The 19,542-nt window shown below is 39.7% G+C and overlaps 1 protein-coding gene across 4 annotated transcripts in view; it reads right to left on the bottom strand.

Moving 5' to 3' along the window:
* LOC121303609 (protein crumbs homolog 2-like) overlaps positions 1 to 18,705 on the bottom strand; it is a 96,869-nt gene extending 78,164 nt beyond the window's left edge. For 3 of the 4 annotated variants that reach the window (XM_041234398.1, XM_041234396.1, XM_041234397.1), the window contains exon 1: positions 18,482 to 18,705. In XM_041234398.1, coding sequence (XP_041090332.1) covers positions 18,482 to 18,554 — 73 coding nt within the window. In that variant the 5' untranslated portion in view covers positions 18,555 to 18,705. The remainder of the gene's footprint in view (positions 1 to 18,481) is intronic. The other variant, XM_041234399.1, reaches the window with a different exon arrangement.
* Positions 18,706 to 19,542: the final 837 nt, after the last annotated feature.

Here is a 19,542-nt window from a genome sequence, read left to right as displayed (position 1 = left end):
CCGATTCAGCTGCCGTGATTTTATCTCCATGTTCACTCGATGTAACCTGTATTGATTAGCTACATATGTTTAAAATGTTGTTAGACAATATATTTATACATGTTTGTTATGCAAACAGTGCAAGAGAAAGTACACTCTCAATTTGATTAGAGGTACATTAGCCATCAAACACTTATACAAATATTATAAAACAATAAAATCTAAATAAAAAAAACAGATGAAAAGCTGATATTAATGTACTTAATCTGTGCGTGTAGAATTTGATGCAGTTTAAATGTTTAGATTGCTTTGTCATGGACATTCTAAGTGCGAGATCTACACTCAGCAAAATTACTAGATGCTGCTAATAGGGTTACAATGGGGATAGAACGTAATATATTCTAAACATTTTTGTTCAAAACCTGTTAGCACTTTGAAAAACAAACAATGCCTACACAGACGTCAGATTCACTTGAAAAAACAAACAAACAAAAAAAAAACAGGTTAGACCCCTTGTTGTCACCTGCTGGAAAGAGGTGGACGACTCTACTTTCCACCGACGGGAAACAAAACGAAACCACACAGCGTGCCTCTGGAACGCCCCAGATGGACTCACTCTGCATGCGACAGAGAGGGCTGCTCCAAGTAGGAACAACACTGTTCAGCAGATTCTGCCCCGTTCACAGCCAGACAGCATCAGCCAATCATGTGATGTTTTGTAGAGTCACTCTGCATTCCACAGCCCACTGCTCCCTTTGTACTTTTGTTCTCAATTTTTCAATCAGGCAGAAGACATTAATGACGGGGGGGGGGGGGGGGGGGGGGTATTTGGACCAATGAGTCCCATGGGAGTGAGGAAGCAGGGTCCTGGGGGAAGGGTTTTTTTAATGGTATATGAGCACTTGTTCATCTTACACTTCTAATGAACAGATGGCTGGTGCGCTAAGCTTCTAACACCCCCAACCCTCACAAGCTGTATCACCTGAAAAGAGCTTAGAAAGGCAGGGCATAAAACTATTAAAAGATCTGCTCTGAGGAGACTACAGTCACTCATACTGCCAGGTTCAATGGCGCTACAGTACAGCCAGGTTCAATACAGCTATAGTACAGCCAGGTTCAATACAGCTATAGTACAGCCAGGTTCAATACAGCTATAGTACAGCCAGGTTCAATACAGCTATAGTACAGGCAGGCTCAATACAGCTATAGTACAGCAATGTTCAATACAGCTATAGTACAGCCAGGTTCAATACAGCTATAGTAGTCAGGCTCAATGGCGCTACAGTACAGCCAGGTTCAATACAGCTATAGTAAAGCCAGGGTCAATTGAGTCTCTTCTCTAAAGCTCCTTCTGAATGGTGGTTCTTCCAGTTTTGTATATTGTGTTTATGAAGAGTCCAGGAGCTGCTCTTCACTTCTAGTTGCCTGTCTTAGATATCTGTAGACTAGATTAGTCAAAGTGTCAGATGTACCATGTGAAGTTCTAGATGGTAAACAGTACTGAATGGATTCATTTTAACACTGCTCAAATGTGTTTATCTAATCAAATACTATAGAATCTATACTATACTGTAATGGTATAGAGCTAGTATATGGACATGGTGGATATTGAAACTTACAGTAATGTCTGACTAGTTTACATGACATTGTATAGATTGTTTCACTGTTACCTAAAATCTATGACTTGTTATCTGTTTCCATTTATTTTATCAGGAGATCACTTTTCTGACCTCGGCAGGCTCAGCTACAACAAATCCCAACCTCTCAGTGCTGCAGCCCCCACCCCAGTGCCGGCATTATAGTGACTACTGAGCTACTGAACCAGAGCAAACATACAGCGTGACACGTCCCCATGTGTTGCTACAGCTGTCATTTCTCTCTTCATTGCTAACATCCTGACTTTAAAGTCTGTTTCAAAGCTCAATATCCACTCTAGTGCACTGGGGTTTGAGATCTGTCCTCTAAATCACTGCAGGAAGAGAGATCATTATTTTTTATTTTTTTAAAAAGCATAACAAGAGCTCTGGCTTTTCTGTTCTGTACCACATCATGGCCTGTTATTGTTGTGTTACCTGTTTGTCAATGTGGGCAATAATCCTTACGGTATCAATGCACGAGAGCGGACATTTTGAAAAGAGCTTTGAAACAGACTTTAAAAGTTGTAAGTGTAAAAAGTCATCAGGTTGTTAATGAAAAGAAAAATTTGAAGCCGTTGTCCACTCTTACACCCTAACCCTTAACCATCTTTATCCCTCCTTACTTGAAAGTGTGACCCCTGTTATCACTCCATTAGTCATGGCCGGTAAGAGTCTAATCAGGCAAAGGCAGTGTCACAGGTAACTCGTGTCTGACCAGGAAGTAGCGGACACAGTGTGGTGAGTGAAAGGCGCTGCTGCGCAGATTCATTATAAAACAAACAGGTTGAACAAAACAAAACACTCAAAATAAATGGCATGATGGCCAAAAGAAACAGACAAACAAATACTGACCTTTGAACAATAGTGGGCCAGTGTAGAACCAGCAGGCGTAGCAGTTGTTATTTTACACAGGGTTGGGTTCTGGCCATGGCAAGTTGCATAGGTTCTGCAGAACCTATGCAACTTGCCATGGCCAGAACCCAACCCTGTGCTCTCCTGACTGCATGACTCACCCTGCACATCAGGGGAGACACTCGGGGACGAGAAGACAACTTTTTTATTCACTCAGCTGTCAGTAATGTGAAATAGTAAGTAAGTGAAGTGTTCTATGGAGGTCGGAGGTCTGCCGAAGACTTTGAAATTTTTATTACAGTACCCTTTCAAAACGAGTATTTGATGGTTATACAACACTATTTAGTTTTTTTTGTTATTGTTTTATACACTGTATTAGTTAAAGTTTTAACAACCTGGAATCAATTCAAAAAGAAATCTTTTACAATAACAGTTTTAAAACTTTAAAAAGACAAACCACATGCACTTCTCAAATTATTTGAAACACAGGCATCCGTGCCAAGGCGATCCTATCTGTGTCAAGCTAGCACTCCAACCTGGCACAGCATCAATGTGTGTCAATCCCTAAGCCTCTGACAAACCTCACAATCAATCTAACCAGGAGGGACATCCCTGTTAGAATGCAATGATAAAATGATCATCCGCATTCAGTCTGAATGTACTCTGAATCTGAAGGGTTATTGCCTTCCCTCCACCTCTGCCTGGATCTCTTCCATTTAAAGAACCACAGAATTGGGTCACAGGCTGCGGTGCTGGTTAGATAACCCCGGTAAGAAGTCCAGAGCTGATTTAGTGTACAGGGGCCTGACTGCACAGACTGCTGCACAGGCCTGATCCTGTTAGGATCATGTGACGGAAACAGGACTGGCTGAAGGGAAAGGGATCTTACTTACAGGCCAGCAGGTGCAGTGTGTGTGATTCTGACCCGTCAGTAAGATGGGCTTAAAGCTCTCTAACCACGAAATAACGAAACAAGCTTAAAACCAGGTCCCCGGTTCAAATTCCAGTTCAGCCATTGACTCACTGTATGATCCTGAGCAAGTCACTTAACCTCCTTGTGATCTGTCTTTTGGGTGAGACGTTGCTGTAAGTGATTCTGCAGCTGATGCATAGTTCACACACCCTAGTCTCGTAGACAAGCAGCATTCTCCCTAAAACGATTGTGCGAAACACTAATTTAGGTCCGGAAAGGTGTGATGGAGGTCCACGATCTAGATAACTATGGAAAGGTGCATTATATATATATCTATAATAAATATATAGTATATATATATATATATATATATATATATATATTATATTTATATCTTATAGAATCCACAGAACAATATGAGGTAGGACTGTTTTCTATTTATTTCTTATTTAGTGTAGTTAAAAACCTAAGTGACCTTTTCTCAGAAGAATGTGACAAGCAGCAGATTCAATGTTATTCTCAGCACACCGTTTTTATGTTCTAGTTTTGCACACACGAGTGTCAAGCTGCAGTAGTTTTTAAAGCTCAGTTTGTGCTGAATTCCAATGTCTGCTGGTTTTCAAACCACTCAATTACAAAGAACAAGTTATGTGGTCTGATTCCCCCTGTGCTACAAGGACTAAACTAAATTAAAGATCAACAACCCTTTCAACACAAACAGAAACACTATGGGGTATTTTATACTCCAGTCTAATTAACTCCTGTTTTTTTTAAACAGCAAACACCTCATTTATGTCCTGAGCACCTTTTTAAGTTGTTTTCCTCCCCACCAGAAAATATTGTCCAACAGTTTATAGATGCATTTATATTTGTAAATTGTGGAGGTGGGGGGTAGAGTATATTTGGCTTTACTGGTAACGTTTAGATTAACCTTTTGCTTTCCAAATATTGAAAAGCCGAGAAAAATGAGCAAAAAAGTTATTTAGCAAAAAACACAAGAGGGGCAAAACTGGTAATGAAAGGGTTAAATCCGAGCTAACCGAGGTTTAGAAAACCATTTCAACTACGCAACCTTTTATTGAGCTAAAAAGGTTTTTTATTAGGATTTCTCAGTTAAGAGTGGCTTATATTTCCAATCTAATGCTTTGGATAAACTGTTGCATTCTGGTACCTTTTCATCTACAGTGTGGCGGTCAAGAAGAGCTACTTCTTTGTAGTGACCCCTGGGCAACGTCTCCGACGGCAAAAAGCTCTTCAAATCGAACTTACCATGCAATGCTTAAGCAAAGCAATGTTGGGCTTGGTTAGTACTTGGATGGGAGACCACCTGGGAATACTGAGTGCTGTAGACTGCAAGTTAAGCTCATATGAATATATATATACAGTGTAACATTGTCTTTGAAATATCTGGATATTCCTAATTGAAGAATAAAATACAAGCAAAGAACCTAAAGATCAGAAAATCAGAAGAAAAGGGGGATCTGTAATAATAGTTTGATTTTAAAACCTTGCTTAGCTCTCCATAATTCAAGTATTTACATTGCTTGTGTCTCACAACTGAACAAGTCTGGCTACAAGCGGTTCTGTCAATACAATTAGCTATGGCTGGCATGTGCCTGTAAGCCGATCCTAAGCCAGTCCTGTAGGAGCTCCCTTGAAATGTTATTCTACCGGAGCCCTCTGTGACTTCAAAGCTAGCATGGGCTAGGAATCATATATAAAACAAAAACATTGTCCTCGCCCATCGATACTGCGGCAGCCCGCCAGACAGAAAGTGACAATAACAGCAACGTCTCAAGTAAGAACAGCCTTGGAGTGCCACGATCCTGCATGCTTTGTAGGTATCTCTTAATCATCAATTGCTAAATACCTGGAACACATGGTAATTCAGACCAATTAAGCCAATCCTTGAATCAATTAGGGCTTGGTTAAAACAAAAACCCGAAGTGTCTGTGGCACTCCAGGACCAGGGCTGCCTACCCCTGGTCTACAGGGTGTGCCGCCTGATTTAACAGACAACATCCTACTTGGTAGAATGTATTGTGTGATACTGCCTATGATGCCCTTCTTCATCCTATCTGAAATCAATACCTTTGGTGCTAGATCAGTTTTACAGCTATTACCAGGACAAACATACATCTGTACAAGCTGTACAGACTTAATTGTGAATTATTTGTAACCATAGTTATAGGAACCTGATAGAGAGCAGATCATTAGGATAGTCTCTGCATCAAAGCCTTCGTGTCTTTGTTGAACACAAACCACACTTGCTGGTGTACCTGTGACTTCCATCTCCTTCTGACAGTTAGTGTGATAAGTAGCCAGTGCCTGCTCTCAGAGTGCAACACTTAAAATTCCATTGGCTGGTCGTCAGCCTTAAGGTTATCAAGACTCATCTCACAAGCTTCCTTCATTCTTTAAACACCTTCTCGGAAGAGCAAGGTCATCCAGACATACAGCAGCTCCTCCGCGTTCCATCAGCTGAAACAACGGGTCGCTTTCAAAACGAGCGATTCAAAGAATGTTTGTGTTTATAGTCAGAGTGATAGATATTCAAGTTTGCGTTTATAGTCTTAGTGAAAAATATTCAGGTTTGCTTTTATAGTCAGATTGATAGATATTCAGGTTTGTGTTTACAGTCAGATTGATCGATATTCAGGTTTGTGTTTACAGTCAGATTGATCGATATTCAGGTTTGCTTTTATAGTCAGATTGATCGATACTCAGGTTTGTGTTTACAGTCGGACTGATCGATATTCAGGTTTGTGTTTATAGTCAGATTGATAGATATTCAGGTTTGTGTTTACAGTCAGATTGATCGATATTCAGGTTTGTGTTTACAGTCAGATTGATCGATATTCAGGTTTGTGTTTACAGTCAGATTGATCGATATTCAGGTTTGTGTTTACAGTCGGACTGATCGATATTCAGGTTTGTGTTTATAGTCAGATTGATAGATATTCAGGTTTGTGTTTACAGTCAGATTGATCGATATTCAGGTTTGTGTTTACAGTCAGATTGATCGATATTCAGGTTTGTGTTTACAGTCAGATTGATCGATATTCAGGTTTGTGTTTACAGTCGGACTGATCGATATTCAGGTTTGTGTTTATAGTCAGATTGATAGATATTCAGGTTTGTGTTTACAGTCAGATTGATAGATATTCAGGTTTGTGTTTACAGTCAGATTGATCGATATTCAGGTTTGCTTTTATAGTCAGATTAATCGATATTCAGGTTTGTGTTTACAGTCAGATTGATCGATATTCAGGTTTGTGTTTACAGTCGGATTGATCGATATTCAGGTTTGTGTTTACAGTCAGATTGATAGATATTCAGGTTTGTGTTTACAGTCAGAATTGATCGATATTCAGGATTGTGTTTACAGTCGGATTGATAGATATTCAGGTTTGTGTTTACAGTCAGATTGATCGATATTCAGGTTTGTGTTTACAGTCAGATTGATCGATATTCAGGTTTGTGTTTACAGTCAGATTGATAGATATTCAGGTTTGTGTTTACAGTCAGATTGATAGATATTCAGGTTTGTGTTTACAGTCGGATTGATAGATATTCAGGTTTGTGTTTACAGTCAGATTGATCGATATTCAGGTTTGTGTTTACAGTCAGATTGATCGATATTCAGGTTTGTGTTTACAGTCAGATTGATAGATATTCAGGTTTGTGTTTACAGTCAGATTGATCGATATTCAGGCTTGTGTTTATAGTCAGATTGATCGATATTCAGGTTTGTGTTGACAGTCGGATCGATAGATATTCAGTCTGCTATTCTAACTTTTTGGCTTAAACAACAATCTGGAAAAGTTATGTACACTTTAAATAAGATTATTTAAGTAGTGTGGGTGTTAAAGCTTTGTGTACAGGCTTCCTTTTGGACTAACTGGACCTTCACTCTCCAGTGAATCTTCCTCTTATAGTTTATCTTCCAGATTGAATACGACAAGACACATATTAGGATACATAAAATTGTGTCTATGAAATATTCAAATATATATATGTGATCTATTGTTCCCCCTATTTAAAGAAGTGTATTATTTATTAACTAAGAACTTTTTTGAAGGCATAAAACTGGTAATCCATCAAAGTTTAACATTTATTAAACGTACCTAGACTGCTGTTAGACTGTTTCATTATTATACCAAACTGGTATTTTATTTGTAAACTAACTTATTACTTAAATCTTTTTAAATAGGACCCATAATCAATAATCAAACATACCAGCATGAGGTCTATTGATTTCAGTTTTTTCAGTAGCTAGATTCTTAATTGCATCACCATTTATACAATCATTATAAAGCCATGTTAAGCCTTTATATTTGATCATGGTTTAACAGACCCAAATACTTTTCTGCTTGCCATGTTCTCAAATTGAATTCTCCAATATCCACGGTTGATTATACACAAGCCTATGGAAAGTCAGCAAGCATCAAGCCTTTGATCCACTGATTTGTACCCTGAACCCCTCCCCTTCACCCCACATACCAGCATCCTGTCAGAACTCTAAGCCTGGATGCTAGCCCCCCCCCTCCCCCTAACCTGTGACTGATAACCCTGGTCCTGGCCTCCGAGAGAGGGACTCCCTGACAGGCTTCTCTTTCTGACTGAAGCTGCTGTTCTACCTGAAAGAGTTCCACCAAGGGCAGCATCTCCAGAAGAAGTAACAAAGTCAAGGAGACAAACACAGCGGCAAGTACCTTCTTGAACAATGATTAGAAGTGTGCAGGTTGAACTCATATTGGTGAGATCCAGAATCCTATAACGTTATTCAAGCTGGAGCTTTATTGGCAAGCGCATGGATAAAAACACAATATTACTTCTTCTTATTCGTAATTGTGTTAAACTAACAAACAACAGAGTATTGCTTTTCGAATTCACTACTTATGCCTTTCACCTCTGTAGACATGGGTTGGAATGAAAGTTTTGTAGATTCAACCACCTCCCAGTGGACACAGCTCAAAAGAACACACAATTTGGCTCAACAGACACCTTCAACTTGGAGGTTAGAAGTGAGTAGCGATGTGTTCAGGTCTGGATTGAGGAGGCTCACTTGCACAGTGCTTGAGAGAGGTTAGAAGTGAGTAGTGATGTGTTCAGGTGAGGATTGATGGGACTCGCTTGCACATTGCTTGAGAGAGGATAGAAGTGAGTAGTGATGTGTTCAGGTCTGGATTGAAGTGGCTCACTTGCACACTGCTTGAGAGAGGTTAGAAGTGAGTAGCGATGTGTTCAGGTCTGGATTGAGGAGGCTCACTTGCACAGTGCTTGAGAGAGGTTAGAAGTGAGCAGCAATGTGTTCAGTCAGGATTGATGGGGCTCGCTTGCACACTGCTTGAGAGAGGTTAGATGTGAGTAGCGATGTGTTCAGGTCTGGATTGAGGTGGCTCACTTGCACACTGCTTGAGAGAGGTTAGAAGTGAGTAGTGATGTGTTCAGGTCTGGATTGAGGTGGCTCACTTGCACACTGCTTGAGAGAGGTTAGAAGTGAGTAGCTTGAGAGAGGTTAGAATGTAGCAATGTCAGGTCTGGATTGAGGTGGCTCACTTGCACACTGCTTGAGAGAGGTTAGAAGTGAGTAGCGATGTGTTCAGGTCTGGATTGAGGAGGCTCACTTGCACACTGCTTGAGAGAGGTTAGAAGTGAGTAGCGATGTGTTCAGGTCTGGATTGAGGGGCTCACTTGGCTCAGGTGAGGATTGACTTGCACACTGCTTGAGAGAGGATAGAAGTGAGTAGTGATGTGTTCAGGTCTGGATTGAGGAGGCTCACTTGCACACTGCTTGAGAGAGGTTAGAAGTGAGTAGCAATGTGTTCAGGTCTGGATTGAGGTGGCTCACTTGCACACTGCTTGAGAGAGGTTAGAAGTGAGTAGCAATGTGTTCAGGTCTGGATTGAGGTGGCTCACTTGCACACTGCTTGAGAGAGGTTAGAAGTGAGTAGCGATGTGTTCAGGTCTGGATTGAGGAGGCTCACTTGCACACTGCTTGAGAGAGGTTAGAAGTGAGTAGCGATGTGTTCAGGTCTGGATTGATGGGGCTCGCTTGCACAGCTGGGAGGGGAAGCTCTCATGGTGCCTGCTTGACTGTAGCCAGACAGGTTAAAACACATGGCAGACTTTTAATAAGCATGGCAAAGCATGCTAAAGCACAGTACATGCATAAATGCAAGCATGGCAAAATGCAAAATGCCTGCAAATGTACTATAATAAGCTTTTTTTCTTCCTGTTATTTAATCACTAGTGGCACAAACACAATAGATAGTGGACCCTTATTCCAAAACTGTTTTGTTCAGTTTGCAATTCATTCAACCTTATTTAAAAGCTTTAGAGAGAATATTATTCTAATTTTTCAAGGAACTGTTTATAAACAGTGGTCACGTTTTGGGAATAGGGCCCGCTGTAACTTTTCCTGATACTGGAACACAGAAGTCTATGTTAATGTATTAACTCAGACTGCCTGTGTTAGTATTACACTATCTGCCCCAGTGAAACTCTCATCCCCTCTGTGTTCTCTAAAACACCTGTAAATGGTTTCTTGAAAGGCAAACTTGATTCAATTAATAAAAAGGGAATTTAAAAACAGTCCTTAAATTATTCCTGAAAACGTCCTCTCTCAAGCTGCAGACTTCCAATTACGAGAGTTACTGTATACTGGATTGCATCCATAACCAATTCTGAGTGTTACTGTATACTGGACTGTATCCATAACCAATCAACCCTGAAACTGGATTTACAAACAGATTTGAAACAAACTTGGAATTAAAATGTAAAAATCAGGCAAACGTGGTACAAAATAAAACTATGTCAGAATTAGTAATAAACTAATTCAAGGTCTTGTTCTGCTAAGCTGGAAAAGGCATTTGGCATTTTCATATAGGGTGTAAATGGGTCCTCAGCCTATCTAAATTAAAAACAGTGGATCATTTTTTGCCTGTTTACAAAATAAATATACAATAGTAGCTTGCAAATGTTAATAAGATTAGTAAGTTGTAAGTAAGTTGTTTAAGAGACAGGGGGCAATACTGTCTTAGAGTTTTACTCTAAATTGTTGTTAGAAAAACAAATTCTAAAAGAAAAAACCTGCTACAATATTAAACTATTAAGAAACACCTCAAGACTGCTTTCATGCCCAAATTATTATTAGTTTCTTCCTGAAAATACTGTGCTAATGATGATTTGGAGTAATTGTTTCCGCTAGTCCTTCCTTAACAATTTTTTTTTTTTTTTTTAAATGAGAATAAAAAATTTTTTTTTAAAAATTATCAATATAACTGGAAGTCTATTATCACTCTCAAGTTTTCCTATTCTAAAATCAGCATGTATTTTTCCCTTTCAAAAAATATCCCCCATTGTTACCTCCAGAAGAAAACCATTTATAAGTAAAATGCCACTGCATTTACAGCTTTCTCCAGATTCACTTTCTTCCATTTCAAGCAACAGAACAGAATGCTGAATGTTGACTTTTTATCAGTAAACACTAATAAACCAATAATTAAAAAACGCTCCAAGGAGGTGGGTTACCATGGCAGCGTACTGTTGTGTGCTTGGATCAATAGAGCCCCTGATCTCCTGTGTTTCCCTCTGCACCTGGTCTGTGTGAGGGATTAGTGCAGGGCTCAGTAGAGCCCCTGGTCTGTGTGAGGGATTAGTGCAGGGTTCAGTAGAGTCCCTCGTCTCCTGTGTTTCCCTCTGTCCCTGGTCTGTGTGAGGGATTAGTGCAGGGTGCTAGAGACAACACTGCCAATCACTAGCGTCTCCGATGGGTTCAGACATGCTATGTCCTGTCACTACAGTCTGACTAACCCTGCCAGCACACCCAGGGGCATTACGCATTATAACAGAACAGTACTTAGTAATCTAAGAAACGCAAAAACTAGCAGCAGGACAGCATGTCCACTGTGTGTGCCATAAGTGAAATATGAAAAATAATGGGCACTCTTTTGTAAAAAGTGACAAATCAAGGAATTAACTACTTAAGTTTAACCCTTTCTGTTTCTTTTATTTGTGTGTTTTCCTTTCACAGGAAGCGCACTCCTGGTACTGGCACACTGGAGAAAATAGCTTTAACAATTAGGACTGTTTCAGTGCCTTTTGTCATTATCTGTTCTTTTTTGAAAGCCAGTTATAGGCTGTAGATCAGCATAATACAGCATTATTGCAACAGAAACAGACTGAGATTAACCCCCTCTGGCATTACCCTGTAAACCTGTAAAAACAAACAAGCTTGTGTGTGACAAACATATCATTAAACTGGAACAGGTGGGGCTAAACGTTCTCCAACAGCAATGGGGAAAGACTACCAGAGATATAGCCCACTCAGACCCCTTGCTTACTAAATATCTTTATCAGATACATTCTGCTGAGCAAACAGGCTCACGGGGTTAGAGAAGAATGTCTGTGTTTCTGTTAGCGAGGTAGACAGTTCCAACATGCATTCATCCATTTATTATTTTCCCTGACAGTAATATATAAATCAAAGACTTCACATTCTGCCTACACACATTTATTTTCTGCAGTGGGAGATTTAGAAATCTCAACTCTTACATCCTTTGCATTGGAGGCTCATTAGGTAACTTCTTCCATCAGCGTGGGCTGGAGAGATCGTGTTCTGCCAGCCTGCAATCCTAACTGGCACCGAAAGACACACAGACAGACAGACAGACTATAAGTTGAAACTGATTTGATGTCGATCGGCTGCTGATGGAAATGAACAAGTCAGATTTCAAATGTCAAGAAGACACAACTAGAGTCATCATAAAAACTGGATGAGATTTCGAATTGCCACTACACTTGTGAGATGCTCGTAGAAACCTTTTGTAAAAATCTGTTTGGCGGACCGTTATCTATTCAGGGGTACCAAGGTATTTAGTAAGAAAGAAGTCCAAGTAGGGTAAAACTGGCTCCAAATATCCCACCCCCAGTCTTTCTGCATCCATTCATCTGTCCCATAAACGAGCGACACACTCGCATAATACAGCTCCACTTTCCCCCTCAAATTAAAATGTGTTTGAGAATGGTGCTTTGATCCAGTGCACAAGTGTCTAAGCTTCATTTGCATGCCAATTAGAAAATGTCTAAAAATAGGAGAGTCTGAACCTGGTCTGAGGAGGCAGTTTTGAAAGGAGGGCTGGTGCTTTGTTTGCAATGGATATTTTTATTTTACAAACAATAAAGAAGAAGATGAGCTCATACTGTGGAGCCAAACGCAGCTCAGACAAGCGGGAGGGAAGGAGGGCTGTGGGATTCCAGTCACATTTAGACATCCACAAACAGCTATATTGAGCCAGCTCCCTCACTTCAATGCACATGTCTCTCCAGTCAGCAAGGATATGGATGCATCTGGAAAATGAGTTGTTATTCAGTATAACCCCACAACTTCAGTGAATGAAAAAGGAAATGTATAGTTAATGGAAAGGCTGGACATGAGACACACAAGTATAAGAGTAACGAAACGCAGACTGCTGGGTTATTCTAATAGAACCAACAGGGTGTACAACCTTTCCAATTCTAGTTTTGTTTCCATTTTTCATCACATCCTTGCAACTTGTGTTTAAGAAGTTTGAGTTCAGCAAGGTTCAAAACAGTGTGCTCTCTTCTAAAGACTATGACTTCTAGTAAGCTTCCCAAAAGGGTGTTTTGAGTTATCAATGTTTATTACTCTCACCTTATATTACTGAGCTCAGATAGTTTCAAGTATATAATGAAAAACAGGAATTGGAATTTTCCAACTTTAATAGTGTAGATGGTAAATTAAAGGAGAGCGGAAAAATGGTTTTGCCAGATAACCAACATTTTAAAATCGTGTGCTCTTGCTAAACCTGCAATCCCCCCAAGTTTCTTGTATAGACAAATGAAATGTGTGTACACCCCAGCACAATACTGCACATCTAAATATGTCATTAGAAATGAAATGTGCGGACACCCCAGCACAATACTGCACATCTAAACATGTCATTAGAAATGAAACATGTGGACACCCCAGCACAATACTGCACATCTAAACATGTCATTAGAAATGAAACGTGTGGACACCCCAGCACAATACTGCACATCTAAACATGTCATTAGAAATCAAATGTGTGGACACCCCAGCACAATACTGCACATCTAAACAGTTAGAGGTAAACTGCTCCTTCTGAAAGCAATCATCCATATGATCACTTCAAATCATATGAAGAATTGCATTGAATCATTCCAAAACAAAACCCTCAGAGCATGCTGCATTGAAGCTTAAACCCCAATGTGTGCAAATAAATTTTGGTCCTAGTGCTTGTTTAAGCAACACAAGAGAGTATTGATGCAGTACCCCAACCCAAAGCTTTTCAATGACAATGTGATAATTTTCTCCCAATGGCAACACAAGGGCAGTTATAGGATAGTTGTTTAGAGTTAAAGTTTAGATTATTAGTAAGATTTGTTTTTTCCCTGGTTGCTAGGTTACTATTATCAAAAACTGTATAGGTTTGACTGAAAAAACCCCAATGTATTTCTGGATCAGTGCACAGAATGCATGTAAAAAGTCAACATTTTACAATAACCCTGTTTGTTTTTGTATTCACAGTGGTTCGACCTCTTTGTGTTACACTCAATCTTATTCACATTTGGAGGTTGGGTAAATTGGAAGAAATTACATGCCAAACATTTATTGGTGGTTAACATAACATTATTATAAAATATCCCAAAAACATTATTCATGCAGAGTTTAAATCTAATCTTAACTCATATTAGCTTTACTAACATCATTATGTGTCTCCCTATTATTGTGCAGAGCACAGTTTGCCACTTATTTAAGTTCATTTGGGATATTCAAATATTTCAAATCCAAGATAGATTGCTTTGCTGTACAATAAGTCACATCGCCTGCTTCCAGCCAGACCACTTGAGTGAGTTTAAACTACAAGACATGAAGTGACTGAGTACCAGGAAGCAGCAGTAATTATGACTCCTATATTTCCAATTGAAGTAGCAAAAAATACAGGCAAAGAACTGAAAGGAACGACCAGTGCAAGCATTACCAGTGCTGACAGGAAGAGGCATGAAAGCACATTTTAAAACCATGGCTGGCACTCCTTCAATGGGACAGGATAATCCACTTATTTAAAACTCTCAAACAGACACCAATCAGATCACACTGCTGTTGTACCAGACAGAAATGTCACAGCTATTGCAAGAACAACCCTAGACAAAACACAGCCCAGCATTTAGCTGACCCTAATTTCAATATTTACAGCTGTGTCCTGACCCAGAAAGCACAACCCAAGCATCCAGCTATGAAATCAAGAGAAAGTCTTTTATGCTCGGCTGAGGCAACACACATGAACAGTCTCCACAGGCAGTAATAGAAGCTACTGCTAACTTAGAAACATGCCCTGGAAGGACACTTCAACTGCACAATAAATAAACCAGTGCAGGCACATACAGAGGGTCCACATAATCACGCACAGTACCTGAAAGGGTTATCGGGTTTTAGCCAAATGCAATACGTCTATAGCAGGCTACGGCTCTGTGACTAAGGGCTGGTGAAGATCAGGGCAGTTCTGATGTTCACCATGTAGAGTTTGATAGACAATGGAGCATCGTCTCAGGGTCCACATGGTCTAATGAGGCTCCTAAAAAGATGAGTTATTTCAAATACAACCATTTAAAGAACTCCACTATAAGCATGAAGCCACTTAGCTAGGAGTCGAAACACACACACACACGTTTAAACTTACAGGGCCATATAATAGCCACAATAGAAGTAAGGTGATCACTTTTTTACTGGAAGTCTGTGGGGGTTGAACAGCTAACTGGCCTCGCCCTACCCAAGCAAGTTAACCAGGACTGATTGCACAAGCTGTTCCTTTATCTCAACCAATGTTTGAATACAGGGATGGAAATAAGGCTCTAATTGCATAGTAGTTTGATCCATTCCTGGTTTTACTATGAGTTTAAAAAGGCACACCTGAGCTTGTTACCTGTACACTGTGGTGAATCAAGCTCCTAGTAAAACTTGGGATGGTTTCATCCACCATTTCACCTTGCGGTGCTGTGTGTTCCTTTCTGGTCAGACATCACCACTAAAGCCAGCTTGTCACACGGACTTACTAAGAAATCATTTCTTTACAATTTTCCAAATTCATTTCAGGTACACAAAGTAGCTTCAAAGGTCATTTTGATTTCTATTTTCCATGGACCTTGTTTAGTGCATGGTGTTTGCTGTCGCTGGGAGTGGTTCTGGGTTGTTCTGCCACTATTTTAATTTTTCTCTAAATCTGCCTTTACCCGGCTTTGAACTTGCACTGTCACATGACTCGAATGGAATACTCTACAGACAAGCTTAGTCAGACCAAGGCAGATTGGAACAAAAATGACGATAACTTAAGATTATAATAATAGAACCTGTCAGAATGATTGCAAACGCCACACAATATTAAAGGAAATGCAAAAAAAGAAATGAAAATAACCTTTAAAGCTGCTTTTTAACTAACGGATATATTGCACGCTAGGTTAATAAGGCATGCCACATTAAGCTGTAAATGCACTAACAGCATATCAGTACCATATAAATACTCTATGTAAGGTAATAATTAAAGCTGCTCTTAATAAAATTATACCAATATCTATGGCTGAAGCGATTCTGTTGGGTGCTTGTGACTGTGTTCAGAGCTGTGGCGGGCGCTTTTCTGTGGAGTGGTTGTGCATCATGTAGCAAGTGCAGCTGTAAATCTGCCTGGATCAGCTAGTCTGTGTGGGCTCAGCTTTCATGAGGGCAAAGATATGTTTATTGTGTTAAAACACCAACCATCCTTCCAATACCTCCATTATCACACGGCTGCAATGAGCTTACACCCCCAACTGGATTCACGACCACATGTCCGCTTTCTTATTTCTACAAAGAGAAATAGACCTGTGTAATCCTTGCCTATGGGTTTTCAGTACACTGAAATTAAGCCAGCATACATGTTGTTCCTGTGATTCTATGTTATATTTGAATATATTCAAAAAAAAAAAAAATTTTTACAACAATTGTGTAAGGATTGCCTCCTCTAATATCAAAAGGTTGATGTGGGTGTGAAACAGAAATCTCAGTACTGAAAGGGTTCATAGGTTTTAGCAGTTGTTGACACTCACTCATTGGAATTGCTGATAGTTACTAAAACACAGTTTTCATGTTTCAGGACCACAGGTTGCTCTCATGCTCCCTGCTCATTACCCTCCAGTCCATCGTTTAACGGCATGGCCAGTGATTCAGACTTTGTATGCAGCCCCAGTCCATGCAGGCCCTGTGATTCATTTCCACCTGCAGAAAACCCCTGGCAACCGAAGAACTGCAGGAATGAGGAGTGCACTTTATCAACGCACATGCGAATTCTGAACTGCAGGAATGTGGAGTGCACTTTATCAAAGCACATGTGAATTCTGAACTGCAGGAATGTGGAGTGCACTTTATCAACGCACATGCGAATTCTGAACTGCAGGAATGTGGAGTGCACTTTATCAAAGCACATGTGAATTCTGAACTGCAGGAATGAGGAGTGCACTTTATCAACGCACATGCGAATTCTGAACTGCAGGAATGTGGAATGCACTTTATCAAAGCACATGTGAATTCTGAACTGCAGGAATGTGGAGTGCACTTTATCAAAGCACAAGCAAATTCTGAACTGCAGGAATGTGGAGTGCACTTTATCAACGCACATGCAAATTCTGAACTGCAGGAATGTGGAGTGCACTTTATCAACGCACATGCAAATTCTGAACTGCAGGAATGTGGAGTGCACTTTATCAACGCACATGCAAATTCTGAACTGCAGTCAACTTATCTCTCAGTTTCTTAACGGTCTCAACACTTTGTTTAGATGCTGCAGCACGAAAGCAGCTGTCCTTACATCAACCTCAATGGAATAGTTTGGGGGAGTGTACTAGTCACACAATGTGTTACTTTGTGAGTCATCTGAAAAATGTTTGATTAGTTCAATATAACATAGTCATTAGTTCAATATATTAGTTCAATATAACATAGCCTTTAAATAATAAGCTTTGTAAATAGGACATAAAACAACAAATAAAAGTCATTAGCCAACTCAGTTTCTTATACATTTCTTGTACATTTTATCACATTGATGAACAAGCCCTGGCTTGTGTAAAAGAACACAAATACAGAATTAACATTCTGTAACGGTTATGAAAACACTACACTGGCTTTTTCCCCAAATAAAATATGAAGTAATAAAATGTCTGTTCCCTTAGAACTGGTCGCTATGGTAACTGGTAACAATAGACCCTGCATGCTGCTTCCCCCCCCCCCCTTAACTTGCATCCATTCTGAGCTAGCGGGAAACAAGTGGAATGTTTAAATAGGTCAGAGGTTATCATGAAGTGTCTTTAAATCAGGGGACACCATCACAGCGTACCCCGAGACAGCCATCACACGTACCCCGAGACAGTTTGGTACTATGGAGAAGCTGTTCCAGATTGGGAAGAAATATTAGGGTGGGGAAGTAAATACAAAACAGTGGACACTGAAGTACTGCTTTTATACTCTCAAGACCATGCTCGCCTCTTCCTATAGTAGAGCTTGACTTCTCCCTCACACATACCAGTTCAACTGTGTAAGAAAGGCACTATTTCTCTAACTAACTACGTTTCAGTAATAGTGAAGATTTTATGATTGAGTTTAAAGGGATTATATATTAAAATGTAGTATGCAATACCAGGATACAAGATACACAGTTTGGAAATATTCAACCAAGTAAAAAAAGATTTCCTCAAGCAGTGTAATACTGTTCTCAGTGAGCTTTAGTTCTAGCTTGCAGGAAAAAAATCAATTAAAATTGAATTATATATTTGACAACTTCCAACTTTAGAAATTACCTAAACCATTCCCTTCTAACTAACTAGATAAAAGCAACTGAAATGCTCATTTTCACTGCCCTTGATGCAAAAACCCAAGTATATTTAAAACCGCCTTCTCATTTATACTTCTTGAGCAATACTGAAATGTACAAAACAATGAACTGCAATAAATGCCATATTTGAATCTGTGCATTTAGCAATGAGCAGACCCCATTTACAAGAAGCCCTGAAGTAAAGAAACACTTACCCCATTTGAACATCATCATGGTAATAAGTACTGTTTTACAGTAAGAGCTGAAATACTTTCTCCCAAACTCCATGGCAACTAGAAGTGGCTGTGCTAAACGGTCCGTGAGAAACCCGAAGTTATTCCAGCAGACTGTGTGTTAGGCATGCTGCTTTGAGAGTCCTTTCCCTCTAGTCAGTAGGAGGCATGCTACAGGCACACTATGTTTTGTCACTTTGTGAGCAGCACTGCTGCGGTGGACAGAGACCCTATCCACTCTGAATCACTGCGCTCAGCCTTTCACAGAGAGCTGGCAAACACGGCATGGAGCACTGGGATCGGATGAAATATAGTGGTGGATCATTTTCACTCCTTTTTTTTAACTCCTATACACAGTTTTTGAATACTTTTTTTAAATGTGATGACAAACTTTTGCTATCTTGATTGTGCTATGTATTTTAGCTTTGCTTAAAGAGTAAGTAGCTAGGTTATGAAAAACATAGGCTACTCTAGTGCACTAGGGTTTGAGATATGTTCCTAAATCACTGCAGGAAGAGCGATTATATAATTAAAAAAAAAAAAAGCATAACAAGAGCTCTGGCTTTTCTGTTCCGTACCACATCATGGATCGTTATTGCTGTGCTACCTGTTTGACAATGTGGGCAATAATCCTGACACTACCAGTGCACTAGAGTGGCCACTTTGAAAAGAGTTTTGAAACAGACTTTAAAGTTCTAAGTGTAAAAAGTTGTCAAGATGTTAACAATGAAAAGAAAAATTACAGGATGTTAACAATGAAAAGAAAAAATACAGGTACATTAACAGCTGTAGCCACATGTGGAGACGTGTCACACTGTATTTAAACAGCTGTAGCCACATGTGGGGACGTGTCACGCTATATTTAAACAGCTGTAGCCACATGTGGAGACGTGTAACACTATATTTAAACAGCCTTAGCCACATGTGTCACGCTGTATTTTTCGTAACCTTGCTACTTACTCTCTAAGGGAACTGTTTAAAGACTTTAAGTACAACTTCATATATATTAAAATATATTTTATTTATTTATTTTTTTAACAATT

Source organism: Polyodon spathula, chromosome 34, assembly GCF_017654505.1.
Source record: "Polyodon spathula isolate WHYD16114869_AA chromosome 34, ASM1765450v1, whole genome shotgun sequence".
Taxonomy (NCBI): Eukaryota; Metazoa; Chordata; class Actinopteri; order Acipenseriformes; family Polyodontidae; genus Polyodon; species Polyodon spathula.
This window is presented reverse-complemented; position numbering and strand designations above follow the sequence as displayed.